The 16,389-nt window shown below is 31.2% G+C and overlaps 3 protein-coding genes across 3 annotated transcripts; 2 read left to right on the forward strand and 1 right to left on the reverse strand.

Annotated features, from left to right (window-relative positions):
* Positions 1–1,920: 1,920 nt before the first annotated feature.
* Positions 1,921–6,498, forward strand: LOTGIDRAFT_106890 (hypothetical protein; the record flags this gene model as incomplete). The annotated part of the gene is made up of 7 exons (XM_009062052.1): positions 1,921–2,007; positions 2,276–2,452; positions 2,831–2,941; positions 3,545–3,667; positions 5,498–5,645; positions 5,957–6,007; positions 6,338–6,498. Coding segments are annotated over 7 exons (858 nt in total), but the record flags the coding sequence as incomplete, so codon positions are not given.
* A 1,036-nt stretch (positions 6,499–7,534) lies between these two features.
* LOTGIDRAFT_210312 (hypothetical protein) lies at positions 7,535–14,716 on the reverse strand. The gene is made up of 20 exons (XM_009062053.1): positions 14,539–14,716; positions 13,894–14,059; positions 13,673–13,757; positions 13,367–13,475; positions 13,063–13,180; positions 12,503–12,674; positions 12,201–12,232; positions 11,604–11,734; positions 11,174–11,278; positions 10,738–10,857; positions 10,493–10,552; positions 10,214–10,252; positions 9,962–10,024; positions 9,740–9,806; positions 9,509–9,577; positions 9,161–9,281; positions 8,734–8,829; positions 8,381–8,459; positions 8,134–8,175; positions 7,535–7,934 (listed from the first exon to the last, which is right to left on the reverse strand). Exons 1-20 carry the CDS (start codon positions 14,587–14,589, stop codon positions 7,698–7,700), a joined length of 1,962 nt encoding a protein of 653 aa, XP_009060301.1. The 5' UTR covers positions 14,590–14,716; the 3' UTR covers positions 7,535–7,697.
* Positions 14,717–15,012: 296 nt separating this feature from the next.
* On the forward strand, positions 15,013–16,188 carry LOTGIDRAFT_106827 (hypothetical protein; the record flags this gene model as incomplete). Its single annotated transcript, XM_009062054.1, has 5 exons — positions 15,013–15,076; positions 15,273–15,304; positions 15,572–15,665; positions 15,810–15,907; positions 16,057–16,188. 5 exons carry the CDS (start codon positions 15,013–15,015, stop codon positions 16,186–16,188), a joined length of 420 nt encoding a protein of 139 aa, XP_009060302.1.
* Positions 16,189–16,389: the final 201 nt, after the last annotated feature.

Below are 16,389 nucleotides of genomic sequence, written 5' to 3' on the forward strand. Positions count from 1 at the left end.
CTGAAAGTGCTCAATTTCAACTACCATCACACATTTGTTTTCTCTAGGGGAAGTAACATCAGATTCTGGTGAAGATACCAGCAATGATGAAACTTCTAGTTCTGACAATGGAGAGATTGATGGTAATATATCTGGAACTGGCTCACTACCAGATAGTGATGATGAGAAAAGCTCTAAAAAGAAGAAAAAGAAGCACAAGAAGAAGAAAAAGAAAAATAAGAAGAAAGAGTCTGATAAAGAGAAATCAAAGAAAAAGAAAGAGTCCAAATCAAGAGATTCAAGAGAAAAATCAAAAGAAAGAGATAAAAGAAAAAGTAGAAGAGACAGATCCCGGTAATGAGATTTTGCATCCATTTTTTAGTTCAATTCAAAGCAATTTTAGATTATTTTAGGTCACAGAGATTTAAAAGAGTTATTTAGAATTTGTATTTCAAGGACTTTTACCATTCTGACTCCTGTTTGACGTCTTTGTTTCCTGTAATTTAGGAGAAATGACCAAACCAAATTATTGCGTCACTGTTGCAAAGCCAAAAGTTATGTGGTCAAGATTTCCTGGAATTACTGTAAACACAGATATCTGACTGAACATTGGAAGGCTACAAATGTCACAGATTGGTGTCTGTCTATTTTTGATTGAGAATGAGTTGTTTTGCATGCACAGTTTTCAGGTGTTGATTTCTATTCTTTATACAGGTCAAAAAGTAGATCATCAGAGCGAACTAGAAGAGAAAGTAACGATTTTCTTGATAGGTAAGTTTTATATTTTGTAGAAACTGTAAGATAAATATAATTAAACTGTTAGGGCTAGGTTAAGAATGAGTAATGATTAGTAATTAATTGAAATTCATTTAGAAATCGCTATCAGTGCAATTGTGCAAATACTTTATAGGAAGCATACACTTAGTCCTAATACACCCCATGGGTAGGACAAATGGTAGGATGATCCCCTATTTCAATATCACATTTTCTTACTCATTAAAATCGTAAATTGAATTTGTATTTTGACTGAAGGTGATCTTTAATATTGCATAATGAATGTTTTATGTTACAGAGGCTGGGATGCTTATTCTTATTCTGATAATTTTTCTGGACTTGGTTTTCATGGAAACGATTCTAGATACAGACGTTCGAGATCTAGGTCCAGATCAAGAAGATCAACATCCAGATCCCATAGCCGACGAGATAGATCCCGATCAAGATCCAAGCATACTAAATCTAGAAGGTCAAGGTCCAGGTCAAGGTCACGAAGGTCATCATCCAGGTCAAAATCTAAAAAGAAGAAAGATACAACTGAAGATCTGCGGCTTCAAATTGATAAGAAGAAGCTACGCAAAATTGCTATGTAAGTGAAACTTGATGTTTTTAAAATACAAATTTCGTAAAGAAAGTAGGATCAAATTTCAGCCCTATCAGTTTTTCTAAGGAAATGCCAGTCCATGCTCTAGGGAATATGATTGGCTAAATCTTTAAATTTGCAATCACTCCATGTTGTTGCTTTGGGCCTTTTTAGACCTGCTATCTTATTGCCTGTAGTTAACAAATGTAGTACATAATATATTATTGTTCATATTTGTTGTTTCATATATAAGAACATCAACCAGAATTCCAAAGATTATGAAAATGTTTCTGTATGTATTTTTCAGTGCTAATGCTTTAGCTAATCTCAAGAGTGGAAACATGAGTTCTGCTGATTTAGCTAGTTTTAAAGCTGGTGGAAAATCTGTGGAAGAATTAACAGGTTTGTACTATTACTCATCATTAGAATACTCAATGATACCTGTCTTTTACTACCTTCAGACCATTTGTTACCATCTATAAACTAATTTGAGCATCAATTTTGACTGTTGATTTTCAGATTTCTGTAAGGGTTTGGCTGGTAGAGAGAGAGGAAAGTATAGCTCTAGTGAGAGTGATTCTCCATTAAACTCTGATGAAGAACACGATGCACCATTTATCAATCATCCATTTGTAGTTCGAGAAGCTGCTCCAATTATTATGAACATAAGGGTAGGTTCATGGGTTCATGAAGATCTTGTTTATCAGCTTGTCCTTGGTTGGATTATCCATGCTGATTTACAGCTTGGTCTGATGGAATAAGGAGGAAAGATGACTTATTCAAGATCTCTGAGATGATGTCAAGATACTAACACTCATGTATAGATGACTTTATCCTTCATGCCTTCAAAACTTGATTTTAACTTTATTCTTACTTAGTGAACTTGATCCTTCATTATAACAAAATTTCAAATTTTTCATCTGATAGAATTCCAAACAGTTACCAGTGATGACAGCTACAGATAAGAATGTTGGAATATTACGTTCACAGTTCCCTGTTTCTAGTGGCAATCAACATAGATTAAAAGAATTAGAATGGATACCAGTAGAAAAAACAACAGCTCCACCGACTGCTACAACAACAACTACAACTATCAAACCAGCAGCACCAAGTCCGGTAACAGCAACAGAAACAACACCATCAACATCTAGTGCTGCACCTGCTGTAGCTAGTCTTATAGTAGATCCTGTCTTTCCTAAACCTGTTTCTTTGGTAAGTTATGGATTTAGAAAAAAGAATTTATTAGATTATTTATCTAAAAAAGAATTCATAAATTATTAAGATATTATAAGCAGTGTACTCCATTTTCATACCCCAACACTATTAATTATTAGAATATTAAGTAAATTTAAAGAAACATTTAAAGTGCATCTCTAGAAGCAGAGCTATAACTAGGAATTCATGTCCCTAAATCTACTTCTGAGGACAATACATGAAATTGGTATTCAAAAGAAAAAAAGTGAATCACAAAATATGTTAAAAATTTCATTGTAGGCAATTGATATTGGTGCCATTGTGTCAGAAAGATTACAGGCTGTACGTAAATTACAAGAAAATCCTTATGATGTTCAGGCCTTAACAAAGATGCACAAATCACAAGAAAGGGTAAGACTGATTCTTATAGAGTTGTCTTACTATTTTATTAAGCAGTAGACAATAATTTTATCATCATCGCAGTTCTCAGAATTAAAATCTGAAGTCCAGTTCTCTTAAAATTCAGCGTCTCATCAGACTCAACCCATTGTACCTCCCCTTCTCCAAAAGTATGATTATATTGTTGTTATTGAAGTGTCATATTTAGTATTTGTCATATTGTGTTCATTGATGCCAGCGATGGTTTAATATATCGCATTATCATTTAAACCACACCCCCTTATAAATAAACATATTGGACCTTGGTTCCAAAAACCTTCGTATGACACAGTGAATGAACATTTTGCATAATAAATCGATTGCCTGTATTTATATTTTATTAACAAGTTACATGTGCATGTACATATTTTCAAACAATCTGTGAAAATGTTTATATAGATGCATGGTGATTGGACGGTTTGAAAATCACTTGAGATCAAGGGATAATAATTATCTTGGTTCATTATAAGAGGTAACCTGCTAAAGTGAAACACAGTAGAAATATGTAATAGTGTTGAATAAACAATTGACATACAGAACAATAACAAGCACCATTGTTATTATGGTATATTTCAGGCAAGTCAATGGGCAACATCTCAGTATCAACCTGGTACCTTTACAGGTAGTACTGGTGTACAGATATTGAGTAAACAGGAATTAGAAGGCACCAATAAATATAATAAAGCTTGGCTGAAAAAAGTACGTCACATTCATGTCACTTTCATTATTATTATTATTATTTTTTATGTTACTTTTGCTTCAAATTTCCATTTAGAAAACTTTTGATTTTTGATATTTATAATTTGTCCAGGCCAAAATGTTATTATTGTTTATATATATAATTGTATTATAATTTAGAATTTGGAAATCTGAAGCAAGAGTCATTTTGAGAAAGTTAATCTTTACTATAACAAATAATAATGAAAAAGAATATTTCTCAAATTTTTCTTTAAATTTTTTTTCAATTTTTTAAAAGCCAAAGTTTGAGAAGTATTTTTATAATATTATTAGTAATAGTAAAGCTTGCCTATCTCTCGACTAAATATTTCAGGTTTTTGAGGAGATATATGTACAAGATATGTTATATTTTGGTGTAGCGGTTGTATAAAGAAATAAAGTGGCCTATATCTTGTTTCTGTCAGAATACAAGAGTGTTAGGGTTCACACTTTTTTATCAAATCTTCCGAATAAGATATTCTTTCTTTAGCAAAATTTATTTTTTTGTTATAGACTTCAGAAACAATTTATGGGCCCTTTGCTGTAAATTAATGATTCATGCTCTATGGAAACCTGTCTATTTGAAGATAAATTGCGGATGATTTCATATTAAACATTACATTTTCTGACTAAAGAGTATTTTCTGCGCTTAATAAAAATGTTTTCTAGAAAGAATTATTCTGGTAAGCAATTCCATAAATTTTATTAAATGGAATGGACAGTTTTCCATAGTGCATGAATGTTATACTTTTAGCCACAACAAGTTTTCATGTTTGCAAAAATAGATTGGAGCATTTGCACTGTTTTCCAAGTTTGCAAATCAAATTTGAGTTTGCTATGACTGGTAATATGTGACTATTGTTTACAGCTAAACAATCTAGTCTATTACCAGTTATAGTATGAAAGCTTGTTGTAGGTTTCAATGAATTGGTATCGAGACGATTGAGATTAGAAGAGGAATATCAATTTCCTCAGCCAGTGATGACGGTACTGATTGGTAAGTAATGGAGCCTAAGAAGAGATGCGCTGCAACTGGATGTAGTTTCTGAAATTTATTTAAATGGTTTTCATAATTTTTTCTATCTAAATTTTCAATGTATATATGTGTAAGTCTCAGTGGATGATGATGTATTAACCCGCTGAACGTCGAAATTATATAACATTAGGTTTCATTGTAACTTAAGTATATATTACTGTTATTTTGTAGAGGTTTAGAGGGTTATTATTATTACCCTATAAGCCGATTATTTTGCTTTAAATGGCTTGCATGGTTTTTTTAACAGCAGCATTATTCATGTGGATCTATCATAACTATCCTATGATTTATTACCTTTGACAGTGACCCCAAGGCAATAAACTAAATTGCAGGGTGGTATCAGCATTCACATGGTTTACTGGTGTGATCAAACAGAAAACTTCAAACATATGTGAATGTATTGCTTCAACTTTGAAAGACATATATTTTACTCTTTGAAATTTTTTCAAATCTGGCTGGTCATTGAAACAATTTGCTTACTGAATTTCATTTTTCAAACTTTAAATAAAGAAATATCTGTCCCAAGTAAAATATTATCCAAGCCTACCTGAATTCCATCGTTTTTGGCAATCCAATTGGCTGTATGTACAATCAATATCTCCCTTGAGTAAATTGAATATCTTGGTACAATTGCTCTATGTATGGATGCTAACAATTATCTGCCGACTAACAATTTTACGCTTACTATAACTTAATAATTTCATTATGTTTCCATGCTTTACTACTGTAAATTCAGTTGAAAATGGTAATTTCAAATGAGTGGTTCTATTTTACAGGATCAGTTTAAGAAAGCGGAACCAGTGAAAAGTGGAATTGGTATGTTCCTTCTACAGAAAATGGGATGGAAAGCAGGAGAAGGGCTGGGTAAAAATAATGAAGGTTCCTTAGAACCTCTCTTACTTGATCTTAAAGTTGATCGAAAAGGTTAGAATCTTGTTTATTTAATAATTGGTGTTTTGATATTTATTTCCATTTTCTAAAGCTTTTATTCTGACATAATTTCATTTGTAGCATTTTTAACTTTCATTTCAAAATCCAGTACTTGGACAGAATTTCAATAAAATTTTGTGCAACTTCCATTACTTTTAGAGAATTACATTTGTTGATTTTACAAAACACATTACTATTATAGAGTTATATTTGTATTAAATCCATTGTTATGACAGAATTACATTTCCTTGATGTATTAAGTATCTTTTAAGTGAAATGAAACTTTATTGTCAATATTTGATTAGGTTTACAGACACATAGTGAAGTTCGAGGAAATCAGAGAGGTAATATGAAGGGTGGTGTTAAAAGAGGAGGCGGTCCAGGTTTAGGGGGTGGTGGTGGAATTGCTCACCCTAAAGATCTCTCAGGTTAGATGTTCCTTGAATTATTACATTTTTAAACCCAATGTCATTTTACTTGTGTTGATCAGTCTGCAGGATAATTTGTATGAATAAAGCGACTTCCTTAGCCATGGATAAATAAAAAGAATACAATTAAAAGCTGAAAGCTTTGTTTAGAATATTCATGTAAAGAGTTTATACTGGCTACTTTAAGTTTAAAAAAGTATGGCTTCTATAGTCACCAGAAAATATTCTGTAACACTCTTTAAATAATAGAATATAAAGTGTATATTTTTGAAATTTCAGGAAAACATCCTGTATCAGCTTTACTAGAAATCTGCAACAAGAGAAAATTTGGTGCTCCATATTTTGAATTAGTCCATGAAAGTGGTCCAGATCATAAAAAACATTTCTTATTTAAGGTGAGTAGATATTTTCGAAGGTGATTTCCTCTTTCCTTCTACCAATAGTGAGATTCCTGTATTGCTTTTGGTCAATACCAATCAACTAACTATCTTGTTGGTATGTGCACCTGAAAGTTACCTCAGTTCTCCTTAGTTGAATAGCAGGACAACAAGACATCTCAGTTTAATTCTTAAAAGTGCAATAGGTAGCTGAAATTGAGTTCTGTCAAAGACCTTTTAATAGAACATTTTCCAGTTACAATTTGTCAAATATACTATATTATATATGTATCCTTGGATGTTTCAGGTGCTAGTAAATGGTGTAGAATATCAACCATCTATAGCCAGTAATAACAAGAAAACAGCCAAATCACAAGCAGCTACTGTTTGTTTACAAGAATTGGGCATGTTACCTAGAACTGGTCCTATATGAAATATTGTGATGGTATATATGTATACATTATCTCTCCCAAACTATTACATATTGCTAATGTGTTTTAGTATTGGAGGTAAACCTCATATTATTAGGGACAGAGGTAATAAATATTCATGATGTTATATGGTTTTCAAACTGAGAAATAAACATGCATCTACATTATAAGGTATAAATTCAACGCCTGACACAAAGATATCTGGATAAAGTGAACTATTGTCAAATCTATTTATAAGGAGTTGTTGTTTAAACAAAGACAATGATATGTATAGGGTGTGGACGTGATCATTTTTGCAGCAAAAGAATCAAGTGACAAGAATCATAATGTGGATTTGTGAATTTCAGTGACTGATATATAATAGCTCCAAGGGAGAGCCTTTGAAATTAACTTCAGTAGCATTCAGTTCCAGCAGAATATAATCTAGAGCTGATCCTGATTAACAACAGATTAACGGATAAAATATGTCAAATAATACAACTTAAGGCAAAATGTTTTAATAAAAGTGTAAGTGTACTTTTTTTTTAAAATTCGATGGTCCCACTGATCACAGAAAGCTGCCATTGTACCAAACATTGCATGAGACATAGCTTCGACGAGTTGACAAGGACCACACTTTCATCTTGGCAAATAAAAACTACATAATTAACAATATATATGTATATATTCACATAATTGTAACATATTGCACAGTAAGATATTTATAACATAATAACATACATCATTAACAGTTTGAACCTTCTACACCAGAGAGTTTTACCAAGCTTTTCTAGATCAAGTAATCATTGTTTCTGAACAACACTGTTTACATTAAGCAGAAGCATCAAAAAATTTCTCAATCAGACCACAAACATCATTAACAGTATATTTAATATATTTTTCTGGATTCTTGGTGAAGTTTATTTTTGTATATTTATCTAAGAACATGGTATAACGGGGTGATATAAACTGTTTGTTTTCTTCTTTTAACGATTGGCGTAATTCAGAGTTTGGTATGGCATAACCTTTCTGTATTTTATAAATTTCATCTAGTTCTTTATTGAAACCCTGTAAATAAACAAAAATCTTCTGTCTATTCTTCAAAAGCACATCTAAAACTGTATATAATATCCTTATCAGGACTGCTAGAGTTATAAGTTACCAATTTTTCTCAAACCAGACATGATAAGAATAAATATTTTGTTTAGAAATGTGCAATAGTACTTCAGTTTAGCAACTGAAAAGAATGAATTTAAGTAATACTAACCGTAAACTTATCTTTGATGTTTTGTCTATCTTTGTCTTTTAACTGAAATGAAATAAAGTTTGTTTTATTTAAATTTGAAAGAAAGGCAATATTACTGGTAAGTGGTATGTTTTAGGGGAAATAAGGGAACTGCTTAAGAATACTTTTGACTAAGAATGTTTAACATGCACAACTTGAATGCTCTTAGAAACCTTCTCCATGTCAGTATATGATGATTGGCATTCTTAAACAAATTTTGAATACCTACTTTAGCATTGGGATCTTGTGCTCTCTGTATAGACATTGGTTTGTCTACTTCTAATAAATAATGTAACACTTTACTCCAACTGAAAAAAGATACTTTATTATCTATGTGAACTCTCTGAAATGGATGCCAAACCCAGTAGCATAAATCAGACAATGTGTATCAGGGAAACTTAATCTTTTATTCTAAACATTTGACTTCAATGGTGTGTTTGTGATAATAAATAAATATTTTCTTGAATTATAGGAACCTCTGAGGAAGGGGTGATATCTATGCAAATAGCAGCTCTTGGCTTGATAACCTCAAGAGCCTTCCCTTAAATACTATTATTAAAGAAAAATAATAGCAGAACATACCTTTGTGAATAGACTCTCTTTTGTTTTGTTATTTCATCTAAATAAAAATTCTCTACATCTTTATTCCACATTAATAACAACTTTAACAAATCAGTTCTGTAAGAATAATATCAGTTTATAAATTATATCTAGACAAACATTGAATAGAACTAATACCTAATGATAAATAAATAAATATTCCTGAAGAATATTTTCAGCAACCTGCATTACCACATTTTCTAGGTTTCTACTGAGGCAAGTCACATATATCAGACATTAGTCAAAATCAAAGGTCTTGAGGCATAACTTGTAACGTCTGTTAAATATCAAGAAAAAGAATGGATACTTGGTGGTTTTTTACCCTACAGTAGATAATCAGATGGTTATTCTACTCACTATCCTAGGACAAATAAATGGATCTTTTTAAAACACAGAATGATCATCTTACCTTCTTATAGCATTTACAATATAATTTAAATTATTTAACATAAATATTGGTCTAAGAGCAGGATCACTGTATGTTTCTGATTTATTAGCTAAATTTAAACCTAATGCTGACAGAACACGAGCTGGAAACAAAATAACTTGGTTTAAAGTCTTAGTTTACACCTTTTTGAACTCTACTTGGCAAACATCGATTTAAAAAATATCCAAAAGGTGAAATTAATGGCAATAAATGTGTATTCAACAATGAATAACAGACCTGTCAGGGATATGCAGCAAAATCTATAGTGTATCTAAATGATACCTAAAATGGGAACAAGCTATAGCATTCATATTTAAATTAGAAACTTACTCATATAATCAGCTACTTTCATTTTACATGTATCTGGAGTTATATTGGCTGACGGTGAGGCTTGTTCACCTGAAATTAGATAATATTCAATACATCTACTTTATTTAGAGATTCAGTTGATATACATCAGGCAACACAAAAAAAATGTAGATCTATTGCATATACATATTTATTAGTATTTCAATTTATGGGTATAATGTCATAAACAGGTCACATTTGTTTTATACTTACCATGCATTAATAACATAGCTCCTGCTGTTTCAGCATAGTCTTTTAATTGTTCTAAAAATATTATAGTCTGAAAACATACAATATTAAATTGTCAGGTAATCCAGTAAAAAAAATATTTTGATTACTTAGATAACATTCCTTGCTTCTTGCTAATAGTGGCAATTTCTTGATGGAAATATCTTTTCTAATCTACTTTAATCCTGCTAAAACCTGAATACCTACATGATTAGCTAATTCATGAACTGTACCATCTTTAGGCATATTACTGGCTTTATCTGGATCAATCTGTAAACAAATACAAATATTAATTTTTATAAATATATATCTCTTTACATTTCACACTGACTACAAATTAATATATAACTAGTTGTGTCAAATAGGCAAGGAATGTCAATGACAACCTGCAAGCACATAATGTTACAATACAACCATTTCATTCTGACACAAAATATATATTCAAATATTTAAACTTACTCTAATACTATCTGTAAATTCTTCTAATGCCTTGGCACCCTGTCAAATATATCAGAATATTTGATAGAAAGAAACAACCATAATTTTTACAAGGAAAACAACTTAAGGTTCACATATGAAACTAACACTCTTACCAACTGTGTTACAGCCTCCATTGAGGCATGTATATATAACCCCAGAAACCAAAACTTAAAATATGAAACACCTCATTGCTGATAATAAGTATATTGATGGTATACTAATGGTATTCAGAAATGTTAATAAACTGAATTAACCTACTGTATTATCTAGTGTTGATAATAAAGATGCTAGTTTAGCTCTGGTTGGTGCTTGACATCCCTGAAACAAACAAATCATACTTTTACATTTGACTGTTGTCACTCAGTCAGCTTGAGCCAATTATATACAGTACAAGAATTTCTTGCTGAGCCATGTACATTATGTTCAGCATTTGTTAGATTATATTTATTCAAATTAAATTTTGAATCTGAGAAGTAGGAAGGGAATAAACAAGTATGACTGACCTCTAGTATTAAATCAAATTCTGGTTTAATAGTACGTAGATGTTTAACTATAGGAAATATAGATAACACTGTAGTAAACTCATGACGACCTATATTTCTTCTAGCACTGTTAGCTAATAACTACAAATATAATCATACAATAATATTAATTAAGAAACAAAGCTTACAAAACAAAATATTGTGGATTACAAGATGAATTGGCGTACATGGCGTTTTTGTCAGTCTCTCTTCTTACCTACCTCACTGACAAGAAAAATCTTGTGATTAAATCAGAAATATCAGATAAATATGCTATAACTATTTCACCCCCTGACAAAGTGGTTTTTATGGAAAGATTTTAATCACTGGTGAGATAAATTTTGTGAAGTAATTCCATTAAGCATGCATTTTCAATATTACACAGGTTCAAGTGGCAAGAAATACTACTGTTACTTACCTCTCCTTCATTCACCACTGTTTCTAAACTAGATTGTACAATATTATCAAATACCATTCTACGATTCTTCTCTGGTATAATACCATCCATTAACTGGGCTTCACTCTGTCATTTTATAAAAAAAAATTGATTGAATAATGCCTGTTTACATACTTGTTTCTAGGAATGAAAGGGTAAGGGAAGTGGTTTTAAGTATATGTAATTGATGACACTTGTAGCTTTTAATTTCAACATTCTGACTTCACAAGTATTGCCTGATGTTCCAAAAAAAACACTTGATTTGAAGATTATGTTACCATCACACAAATCAGTCATGTCAAAAGGGTTTACAAATAGTGACATCATATTCTGGCCACCCATGACACACAATCTAAAATTGACTACATGATCTTGTACAGTGGAGGTGTAATCTACCCAGTCTAATCCATACCTGCATTAGACGTAATAAAGCACTAAGTTCTGTAATATATAACTCTGTCTCTATATCACTGGATTCTTCTTTTATACTCTCAGTAAATGAACCTTGTCTTTTATGACCTGGTTCAAATGGTGACATTAATGCTGTAGTGGCCTTTTTTGATAAAAATCTGAAAACATAAAAGTTTGAAATGAAATGAGTTTTTCCTCTAGCACTTTTAGGCTTGTGATGACAGACAATCCCATGCATGTGCAATGAGAGAAACTTTGCCATGCCATAATTCTTTTTATTTTTCTACCAGATTTGATTTAAATTGGAGTAACCAACTTACGAGAGCTTCTTTCTACTCTTTCTAATAGGAGTGTTGGATTTGACAGATACTTTACCAGGCTGAAAGACAAAAATTAAATTATTATTTTGACTCTTAACTGCCCATAAAGAAACTTCTAACTTTTAGGTCAGTTGAAACCTAAATAACATTTAATATAAAATTATGTTATTAGATACTACTTTTAGTCAGAAGCTAAAGTAAAATGTAACCAGATTATGGATTAGAAATACTTACAGTGATCGGTGAACTTTGAACCCCAAAGTTTATAGTATTACTACTTCCACTACCAGATCTTAAATGTTCTTTTAATCTAAAAATAGCAGGATAGTAGGATTGATACTTTCAGTTTCCCTTATAAGCAATAATAAAGCTCAATTCAACATTTTTAGCCTAGTACACAAGCTAAACACAGCTCTCTTTAGCTAGAATATTAGATTATTTCAAATAGGACTAGTATCCTTATAAAGACAAAGTTTGGTTGAGAGAAAAAATTGGACAGCTAAATGATACTGGTAATGATAATAAGATGGAGTGTCCTCGCATATCATACGTATTCAATGAACAGTTATGACTTACTTACCCTTGAATAGATTTATTCAATATTAAAGATCTAGAATTAACATAAGATTTAGTGAAGTCTGTGTTATTACCATTAACTACCAACCATCTTGATATTTCACGTAATTCATTAATAGTTTTCTCTGGTAAATGTTCAATCGCTAGATCTGTATCAGTTCCTACTGGAGGCAGTTCTACAATAAATAGCATCAATTGTAAATAACAAAAATAATATTTCTGTTAAAATAGTGCTCAATTGGATGTGAGATCTTCAGGCAAATCGACTACTACAGCTCTAGTCGCTACTGAATTTTGCACTTAGTACTTACTTGCAGCCCAATATATGAGTAGGGACACTTACTAACAACTACTTCTAATGGGACATAGGTTCACAGGTATTGAAAACAATCAAGTGTTATTTCAATTAGAGTCAATTCAGACTGTTGTCATCTACTTATGTTTTTCTTATACTCATAGACCAAAAGATGTTAAATTTTCATTTTGAAAAGGGATAGAGACAGTTGAAATAGAATTATATCTGTTGGGAAAGCTAATAGGTCTATGATCTTTCAAAGCACATACCATCATCTGTTCCTAATAAATCCATGATGACAACAGGTGGTACTGGACGACCATGTCTAGTTAGTAATGAACGGAATTCATGTTGTAAAGCATCATTACCATCTTCAAATAGACGGGACTAGAAAAACAAGATGAATTTATTCATATAAATAAATAATCCAGGATAAGCCACCAATCATTTAATTTGTCTGCTACAACTAATAGATTTATCTATGAAGCATAAATATAAGGTGATTAAAACCTACTGATAGAAGCATATTCATTATACCTTTAGTGACAATTTCACAATAACACCTGTACTTACTATTTCATCCATTTCCTTCCCTTTTGGATCATTAGTTTCAAAATATTTTATAGCTTTCAACAATTTATCCATGTAGTTTAAGTAGGCTCCTAGACCAGAGGCATTGGGTCTGAAAATAAAATATTTGAAGAAAAGCACATATTATAAAATACAATTTTACTCAAATTCAACTGAATGAAGCCATCTGATTATCAAAAAATCCAAAGAAATCAATTAATTTCTAGTTCTAGCATTAATTATAAATTGCAACAAGTTACTTTTTTGACAAAAAATCCAAAAAACACTAGTTTGCATAATCCTACTTACCCTTCTTTGATATAGGCCTCTACATCTCTGGCAACATGGTAGAAGCCAAGAACATTATCCACTGTATGCAAGGTTTTCTCAATATCTTAACAAGCATTAAAGAAACCTTTAATATACCAAAATTATAATCATGGGCCACTTTTAATGTTATCGTATTCACCCAGAAGAGAAAAAAAATAAGACCAATTGATAAAATTAATGGTTTTGATTTTAAAGGATACTTTCTTGTCTTCTTCGTAGATTTTCAGTTTCATTATAAACAGGTACTATGGTACTTTCAAGATGTTTCAATCTATTCTCAAAACTGGTTAATATTGATAGCATATTATTGGTATTTGTACTACTTTTATTTAGACACTCTCGCAACTTTGACATATTGTGCATCTCCTGAAAAATAAATTAGTAGGCCCTATATTATGCAATCCAATAATTGATAATACTTTATATGCAGTTAAGTAGTCCAATGGACATTATTGATAAAAGATTGCATTATCAACTGTGGAAATAAGCTGTAAAACTAGCCAAGACTATATACAGAAGGTTGGCAATGTTGAATTTCTACGCTATTTATTGCTTGGTAGCTTGCTAAGCCTTTGCTTCTATCTTTGCATTGCAATAAGGCTGAACAATGAAAATTATCATGTTAATATTTGAATTTAATAGAAAAGTCTAATCGTGATAGTGATGTACAGTGACTAGCATGATTATGCATTAAAATTTATCCCTTTAAGGACAAACTACACCTTAGGCTTAGGCTAATGAAGCATGGGTGTTCTTATGCCAAGTTATGGAAAGAAGGCCTAGCCTAGACCGTCTTGTAGAACTACCTCAGCCTAGACACCCCCATCATTTAGTCATTTACATACCTTTTCTAGCTTTTTGTCAATGTCCTTGCGAAAGGATGTAATATCCTCCATCCTGCTGCTATTCAATGTAGCGTGAGTTGTGATTTTTCAAATCTTAGATACAGCCTAGAATGATCTAGCCTAGGCAGACTACCCAGATTAGTATTTTTTTGCTTTTTAGGGTTTGTCTGCTAGGCCATATTACCATTGAAAAGTATTTATATCATTTTGCGACATTTCGTTTGTGAAAAATGCTTTTACAAAATATGAGTATATTATGTTTTATTTGTCAAAAAAGATTTAATAGTAGACAATGCCTGATAATGTTTGTATCAAATCAATAAAACCACTTTTTTTTAAGTTTGGAGCAATGTCGTAATTGTGACTAGTCACGTGACAAATATGGCCGTGTTTGGAAATATTATTTTTAAGTTGAATTGATTTTTCTGTTTTGCACACATAGTTTATAGGATTGACAGTTTCTGAATAATAGAAATGGGTAGACGTTCAATAAACACCACGAAAAGTGGTAAATTTATGAACCCTACAGACCAGTTTCGTAAGTATAACTTAATTTCTTTTGTAAGCGTTGCATGTTATTGCCATTATTGGTGTCTGTGATTTCCCAACTCCTATTTTTTGAAAGGCCAAGGGGTTTGTTTATTCACACCATATCATTAATCATTTATTATCATTCATCTGATCAAGATATGTTTATGAAGTTTAAGTTTGATTTCTCCTTGTTTCTTTTATAGGTAAAGAAGCAAGAAAGAGGGAATTGAAAAAGGTATGACAATGTTTATGTTATACAAAGTTAACTTTTTACAGTTGATTTTTTGTCAGCTTCAACAAATTATGTGTATACTTCCGGTCACTTGTTTCTTAAAGATCTTTTATATAACTTTAAACAAGAAATGGGGGGGATTGAAGTAAAAATGCTCCTATCAGACTTGAAAAGAACAATGCATGCTACACTTAGATTACCACAGCTCTTGATGGGTGTTGAAATTTTTGGTTTCAAAACAAACAATACCTTTTTTTGTAACCATTTCAGAACAAAAAACAAAGATTTTTAGTTCGACATGCTGTGTTGAAAGGAAAAGATCCAATGAAATTATTACAAGAAATGGAAGTTATTGATAAAATGGGTAAGACTTTTCAAAACAAATTCAGAACATTACGTATGATGTATCACAAATGAAATTTGCTTTTTGGCAATATGTATTTAAAGATATGAATATAGTTTATAAATTTTGGTCCAATGTGCTTAATTTATTTCTTTTTCTTTGCAGAATACAATCCACTTGAAGCCCCTTCATTAAATGAAAAGGTGTTACGAGATAAAAGAAAAAAGTTATTAGAAACATTTGTCAGGGTTTTACGACTTTATGTAAGTATCTATAGTTAGGAAAATTTCAAAAAGGTGTGAATCATTAATCTCAATATGATTATTTTGTATAATGTGTTATAGATAGAATGAAGTAACCCACAATAATGAAAAACAAAGTATCTTGAACTCTATGTTAATTTTCCATGTAGGACAAAGAAAATCCAGAATATGGTATAGAGCTGAAGAAAGCTCAAGCTGAATATGAAAAGAAGAGAACACAAATGCACATTTATTATGGTAAGTGCAGACTTTTATATAGGGTATTCATAGATATTCTGTGAAATAGCAAAATACTTAAGAAATAAAAATGGCAAATGTTTACGATTTTGCATACTGCTTGGGTTTGTGGCATGATTGCTTCTGCCTATAGATTGCAGTTAGGATACTACATGCATAGTTGTATTACCAAGATCACAAATGATTGTTTGTGGTAACTTCTACTTTTAGAACAAGTCAAAACTGCTGAAAGAGTACAGCTAAAT

The sequence above is a fragment of the Lottia gigantea genome (assembly GCF_000327385.1).
Source record: "Lottia gigantea unplaced genomic scaffold LOTGIsca_5, whole genome shotgun sequence".
Lineage (NCBI taxonomy): Eukaryota > Metazoa > Mollusca > Gastropoda > Lottiidae > Lottia > Lottia gigantea.

Bases quoted from the DNA above. Each gene is read 5' to 3' on its own strand.
- LOTGIDRAFT_210312 (XM_009062053.1), bottom strand. From the start codon at position 14,589: ATGGAGGATATTACATCCTTTCGCAAGGACATTGACAAAAAGCTAGAA. The intron at 11,279-11,603 runs GTATGGATTAGA...ATAAAATGACAG, and splicing joins CTTTATTACGTCTAATGCAG to AGTGAAGCCCAGTTAATGGA. The intron at 9,282-9,508 runs GTAAGTTTCTAA...TTTTGTTTCCAG, and splicing joins GAAAGTAGCTGATTATATGA to CTCGTGTTCTGTCAGCATTA.